Here is a 6,965-nt window from a genome sequence, read left to right as displayed (position 1 = left end):
ACTCAAGTATGACCTACTGAAATGATCACCGAACATTGGAAGAAAGAAGAATGTTGGTTATTGTTTAATTGGCAAAATGACATTGAATCACTAAACAGGAGAATGTGCTACATCTAGAAATGGACGGGAGACAACTCTACAACCTGTATCAGTACCATATCCGTTCACATTGAACGTATTTCTTGTTTTAGATTGCTAATTAATATATATATATATCATGCTTCGTGATTGATTTGTGACTGCTATGATTATTTTGCGATGGATGGGTTCACTTGGAACCTCATTGGGCATCAAGTCAACCCTTCTAGTTGTTTTCCTTATAAGAGTAGAAGAGGGGTGGGTAAGAAGCCAGTAGTATAAAGTATATTATTTATCTTATTCATTTTTTCTTGATAATAGATAGTTGGATATATATTTTTAATATATATAAAAAGCACAAAGCGAATGTTATTAATGAGCTAGTTGGAAATAGTCCAGCAATTTGTTTGATAAAGTCAAGGGGGATTCAATAGAGATTCAGTTAGGCTGGTAGATTTAGCATAGGTTCCATTCAACATTAAAGTCGAATTAGTCCTACAAATTGTACATTAATGACAAATGAATTAAAGAGAAGGTATATGTGTAGATTACTCATGACTTTCAACTTAAACCTACCACGTCACAGACTTGGGGTTAGTACTATTGTATCATTTTGTTATATTCAAATTGGATCGGTAATCAATTTCTAGGTTTCATCGTAAACCTAATTAATTACTTTCAATTACGTAAATTAATAGTTCAAATCGCACTCAGAAATTATGGTGTTTTCCATTTTTATATTTGTCAAAGAAATTTGATGTATTACATAACAAATTATTTTCTAAAGTTCTTTTTTTTAAGTTAGTGTACACAAACAAAATCAACTTATTTAATGTACACTGAATCACATAATAAGAAATAAAAGATACGACGTGAGAGCTTACAACTGTACCAGCCCCATCAGTTTGCTCTGCGTCAATAAAAATGACAATCACATTATGAGCTAGTTGACCTTTGTTTCCTATGCAATAATGTCGACATGCACTTTACATTGATCTATATTCATTTAGCAATCCCTCCGAAATTAACAATGTTCCATTCTGATTTAGCCGTACATTACTTCCTTCTTTTCTTCTTTGAATTATTTTTGAATCATGGCCTCATCATGTCTTCACTTTTCATATTCAATTGAATAAATAATGACCGAACACCAAAATGCATTCATAGTTTCATCCTGCTGCATAGAAATTTGCATACCTAGTCCTGCTCAACCTCTATATATAATAACGACAAAAACATTCTTTATTGTTCTGGTGGATCCTGAACCGAACTAAGTGCAAAAGCAAGCTTAAGAATCTCTTTCAGCTTTTGACTATTGGATGGTCCATTTTTGTTTTTTATTCACTTGTCCTTTCCATACTTGAGTAGGTATGATTTAACTTCTGCCTTATATAAAGGAGACAAGCTCTTCAACAGTTTCTCAAGTTTCTTGATTCTCCTGATCCTTAATATTTCGTTCAAGAATGAAGAAACTTGTTCGATTTAATTCTCTTCTCAATGCAGAAAAGATTCTGATGTTACTTTTTCTTCTAGCTTTTCCATCTCTAGTTTTAGGAGACTGCACCTGCGATGCAGAAGAAGAAGATAAAAACAGGAGTTTAGCCCTCAAGTACAGGTTCGGAGCCATAGCTGCAATCTTCCTGGCCAGTTTAGTGGGCGTCTGTCTTCCTGTATTAGGCAAGAAAATTCCATCATTAAGCCCTGAAAACAATTTCTTCTTCATTATCAAAGCATTTGCCGCCGGCGTAATTTTGGCAACAGGGTTCATTCATGTTCTCCCGGATGCTTTCGAGAGCTTGACTTCCCCATGTCTTCCTCAAAACCCTTGGGGCAAGTTTCCTTTCACGGGCTTTGTAGCAATGCTTGCAGCCATTGGTGCTCTTATGGTTGACGTACATGCAACCTCACATTATAGAAACAAATCTGGAAATGGCAAGGGTATTGAAGCTGTAGAAGGTGATGGGGAGAATCAATTCTCTGGGCTTCCCCTTCATACAGATGCTACTCATGGCCATGCTCATGCCTCTGTATCTGTGGAAGGGGGATCCATTCCTAATCAACTTCGTTATCGTGTTATATCACAGGTAAAAGCACATATAGGTGTTTTTAGTTCATACTTAATTTAATCCAGGATCCTATAAGTGTTCAATGCCAAGTTTTGGATTAGAGAAGTCATGATTATAGCTAAGATGATGCATCGCTTTTCTTTGTATGATGAAGTATTAATCTCCTTAATCATGACAATGAATGAAAGTAGTTTGGGTACACTATGAGAAGTTATGATCACGGTCGGCATGAATTATTGGTCATGAAAAATTGCAAACTTTTTTAACACAATTTTGCTATAATTTATTTGTTGTGCATAGGCTATTGTGCAGTTGCACACATTTAGAGTTGCAAGCATAGTTATTAAACCCTATCCGATAAGGAACACGACAGAGGGACTGGGTCAATGGGTTATTGGATCAACCGGTGAGTATTAATTTAATATTTATAAATATAAAATAGTAATTTTAAAATACATAAAATATATAATAAAGTGATTTTAGATACGAATTTTATACTTAGAAAGATATATAATAAATATATGGATATTAATAGAAGATTTAACTTCATTTTATCACACTTTTAAATAAATAAATAATATAGTCAAGTACAAAACAAAATTTATATTGCTTGTTTTAAAAAATATAGCATTATTTTTTCATTATTTTATTTTTTGTTTAAAATCAAAGTAATTTTCTATAATCAATTATTGTCAATTTAAAAGTTAAAAGGACTAATTGTATAATAAAAAAATAAACAAGTTTACTAAAAAAATAGTGAGTTATTAAATAAAAATTGAGCAAGTAGTAAAGTCTTATACATTATTTAAATGAAGATCCAATGTACAAAACTTATTAAAAGCATATATACATTTTGTTTCAATAACAAAGACCCACAATTATATATATATATATATATATATATATATATATATATATAAAGGTAAATTGGGCTAATTGACAAATCTGATGAGTTTTCAATTGAACCACTAGGTCAACCAGGTTTGTCCAAGTTTGACCAGCTCAATTTCTTGTCCAATCAAATTAGAGATCTGACCCGATCTGATGCTCTAATCACTAGGCCAACCGGTTCAACCGCAAGCAGGGTCGGGTTTAATAATTATTGTTGCAAGACTATATAAGAAAATAGAATCGAATGAGATGCATGATTTTTTTTTTGTCCAAAAAAAAAAAGAGATGCATAATGCCTAAACAGTGTTTTGAAAACCGGACCGGACCGGCCGGTTCGACCGGTTGGACCGTGAACCGGCTATAGCTCCGGTCCGGTTCTATGCTATAGTTGACCAGGTTAGAAAATCGGTCAAAAATCGGTTAAACCGTGGAAACCGCCGGACCGGATTGAATCAGCGGTTTTCGGTTTTCGAGATTTTCCTCTTTTTTTTTTTTTTTTTTTTTTTTACGTTTTGTAAAATGCCGCCGGACCGGATTGAATCAGCGGTTTTCGGTTTTCGAGATTTTCCTCTTTTTTTTTTTTTTTTTTTTTTTTTACGTTTTGTAAAATGCAACTATCAAGATTCAAACTCAAGACCTTTGTAATAAAAGACCAATGTAGTAACCATTGCACCATCACATCTTATTAGTTTTGTTTTGATAACTTATTTATATAAAACAAAAACTCATATTTCTTTTTTTCATTTTTTTTACAAAATCTAATCATCTCATGGCTCTTTCTTTTTAATCTTCAACACACACACACACACACACACTCTCTCTCTCTCTCTCTCTCTCTCCTCTTTTTTTTGTTACTCTCTTTTTAATCAAACCACTTTATTTTTAATTTATTGATGTTTTCTTCCATCTTTTAATTTTATTTTTGTCCATTAAATTGAAAAAGGTTAAAAAAGAATTATTTTTCTTTAACCCAAATTATTGAATGCCACAACCACTCACTTTTATCTCATTTTTTATTTCTTATCAAGTTTGCATTTCTATTTTCGATTCTCTTGACTTCTTTCGAACTCCAAAATTCCTTTTTTAAATTGCAATCTCTAAATCCCAAAACGTAAATTAAAATTTTAGTTCACAAAATCTAAATTCTCATAGACATGAATTGTATAATTTTAAAATATTATGATATTTTTGGGTTAGATCTAAGATTTTTTTGGTAGATATAATTGAAATTGAAATGAAATTTATTTGTTTTAACTTATAATTTAAAATTTTTATTTTTAAAAAATCAAGTTATTCAAAAATAGTAAACTTTTCATCATATAATGTATTAAATTAGTCCATTACATGTCTTATTTTATGCATAAATATTTATATAAATTATTTTTTTTAAATTCATTGAACCGAGGTTGAACCGGTCCGACCGGTTGAACTTCGACCCTTTCACGTCACCGGTTCAATTAACGGTCCGGTTTTTAAAACATTGGCCTAAACTGCTCCTCAACCCCTTTACATTTCCATATGCTTAATTGGATACTAATATTGTTCTCACAATTATTCGAATTTTTTTTTTGGATTGATTTTCCTGCAGGTTTTGGAACTGGGAATCATAGTTCACTCCGTAATTATTGGAATTGCTTTAGGTGCATCTGATAATCCAAAAATAATAAGGCCTCTTTTGGCAGCTTTGACCTTTCATCAATTTTTCGAAGGTATTGGACTTGGCGGATGCATTGCACAGGTAATAATCAAACCTCTTTATTTCTTTGTTTTCTTATTTTCTTATTTTTTTTCAAGCATCATAGCCCAATCTTGATTATTTGAGATTTTGGAGGCTATAAAACTGAAGTTTGAAAACATTTATTTAATATGGACTGATTTAAAAAGTCCCACATGGGGAAATATGCAAGATAACTAAATTAGGTGGCAATTATTTTGGCCATGTTTGATAATTCAATTCAGTATTTAAACTTAATGAATTTAGATCTAAATATATTCAGACGTGTTTGATAATCAAAACTAGAACATCTGAATTCATTAAGTGGCACTGAATTTTCTAAGTAAAATTTACTTCAAAAATTAAGTGATAAACTATTTACTTATCAGTTAATGTGATATACACTAAAATGTATCAAATTTAGTACTTAATAATTCACTAACTTAATTGACTCAGATTTCAAATTTAGTTTTATCAAACGCACCTTTTGATCACTTCCTCTCTGTCCATTGTCTTCTTTGACTTTTTCTTTTTGTCACCGAACTAGTCCTTAACAAAAATTTTTCATCATTAATTTATTAAATTGGAAAAGAAAGTTATTCAGCATCACGAACAGCTTCGGTTTTTTTTTCATTTTCACCCATTTACAAAATTGACTAAATCAACAACCAAAAAGAAAATTCAATGAGGGGAATCATGAGCACGACCAAATGCTGGTGCAATTGTCGTTACTTTGTCTTATTTTAATTGCTTGATTACTATGCATTATTCAAAATTAGTTTACTGTTTGGTTCTATTCATTATTCAGGACAAACAATAAAAATAAAAAAAAGGCGCGGTTTGTATTGTTTGTGATCTAGTTTTCGTTGTTTTGAAAGTGTTTATAATCTAGTATGCAAGAATATATTTTATGCTGGACTCATCATGCTCTTTGCTAGCATATCATGAAAGCCTATTATGCCTGCGAATGCAATGTAAAACTTCACGAGGATTGAGGCCTACCGTGGAGAGTCCTAAAGTTTATTAAAATAGGATTCTCGTGATTGCATTTATCATTTTCTTTCATCTTTTTTGTGATTATGTTGATTGTGTTTGTATGTTTTCTTGATTCTAAAAAAACATAGAATTTAGGTTGACCAAGTATTTTTGGACTTGTGGAAAATAATAACTTGTTCTCATGTAATCTTGTTCATCCATAGGCAAAATTCAAAGCACAAGCAACTACAATTATGGCTCTTTTCTTCTCGCTTACAACACCATTCGGCATCGCAATTGGGATTGGAATATCCAATGTTTATAATGAAAACAGCCCAAATGCTCTCATTGTGCAAGGAATTTTTGATGCAGCATCATCTGGGATCCTGGTTTACATGGCATTAGTGGACCTTCTCTCGGCTGATTTTATGAATCCAAAGATGCAAAGCAATGCAAGGCTCCTACAAGGGGCAAATATTTCCCTACTTTTTGGTGCTGGTTGCATGTCTCTCTTGGCCAAGTGGGCTTGAAGTTACTTTTGTGTACAATTTTGTATCCTCATATATGTGGGATGTGCTTTTTGGTTTCACAAACTTTTCCTTCTTTTCTTCAATCTTTATGTTATGAAAAATTGGGTGTGAGATTATTCTGAATTGTCATCTGTCTCTCAAAAAATGGATTGGACTAGCCAGTTCAACCAGTCAAACCATGAATTGGTCATAATTTCAGTATGATTCTATATTTAAATCAAGGAACCAAATGAACCGTTCGAAAACCGGTCAAATCAGGTAAAAATTCGGCCTTTGAATAGGTTTTTCACTAAATATTTCTTTTCTTTTTTTATATATTATATTTATCCAACTAATTTAATATTAAAATAATTAAAAAAATTGGATTGGGATTGAATTGATTGAACCATAAGCTGAAAGCTCATTGGTTCATTTAGGAGTCCGGATTTTAAAACATTGATTGTCATAGATATGGCTCCTTATTATTGCTAATAATTTAACAAATTGACGTCCTTGGATGAAGTAATAGGTTATATGTATTTTGTCCTATTGTTACTTATACTGGACAAAGGATGAATTTAAAATTATCCATTGTTAATTACACTCTCAAAAAAGATATAGACACTAAATTTTTGCTCATTTAAATATAATTTCACTTTTATTTTAATTTTTAGTGAAATTATATTTTCTTGCATTTCGTTCTAACATGGTTTGTCTTATTTTTGTAGGTTT

At 31.5% G+C, this 6,965-nt stretch overlaps 1 protein-coding gene across 1 annotated transcript; it reads left to right on the top strand.

The window, feature by feature from the left end:
- Positions 1 to 1,506: 1,506 nt before the first annotated feature.
- LOC140035930 (zinc transporter 5-like) lies at positions 1,507 to 6,377 on the top strand. Its single transcript, XM_072077281.1, has 3 exons — positions 1,507 to 2,162; positions 4,624 to 4,773; positions 5,949 to 6,377. Exons 1-3 carry the CDS (start codon positions 1,542 to 1,544, stop codon positions 6,252 to 6,254), a joined length of 1,077 nt encoding a protein of 358 aa, XP_071933382.1. The 5' UTR covers positions 1,507 to 1,541; the 3' UTR covers positions 6,255 to 6,377.
- The last annotated feature ends 588 nt before the right edge of the window (positions 6,378 to 6,965 follow it).

The sequence above is a fragment of the Coffea arabica genome, chromosome 2c (genome assembly GCF_036785885.1).
Source record: "Coffea arabica cultivar ET-39 chromosome 2c, Coffea Arabica ET-39 HiFi, whole genome shotgun sequence".
Classification (NCBI taxonomy): Eukaryota; Viridiplantae; Streptophyta; class Magnoliopsida; order Gentianales; family Rubiaceae; genus Coffea; species Coffea arabica.
The sequence above is the reverse complement of the archived record's forward strand: the minus strand, read 5'-3'. Positions and strand labels throughout refer to the sequence as shown.

What these genes read in the sequence shown, in the direction of transcription:
- LOC140035930 (XM_072077281.1), top strand. Translation starts at nt 1,542, where the DNA reads ATGAAGAAACTTGTTCGATTTAATTCTCTTCTCAATGCAGAAAAGATT. An exon ending in GTTATCGTGTTATATCACAG is followed by an intron (nt 2,163 to 4,623) that starts GTAAAAGCACAT and finishes ATTTTCCTGCAG; the next exon opens with GTTTTGGAACTGGGAATCAT. An exon ending in TTGGCGGATGCATTGCACAG is followed by an intron (nt 4,774 to 5,948) that starts GTAATAATCAAA and finishes GTTCATCCATAG; the next exon opens with GCAAAATTCAAAGCACAAGC.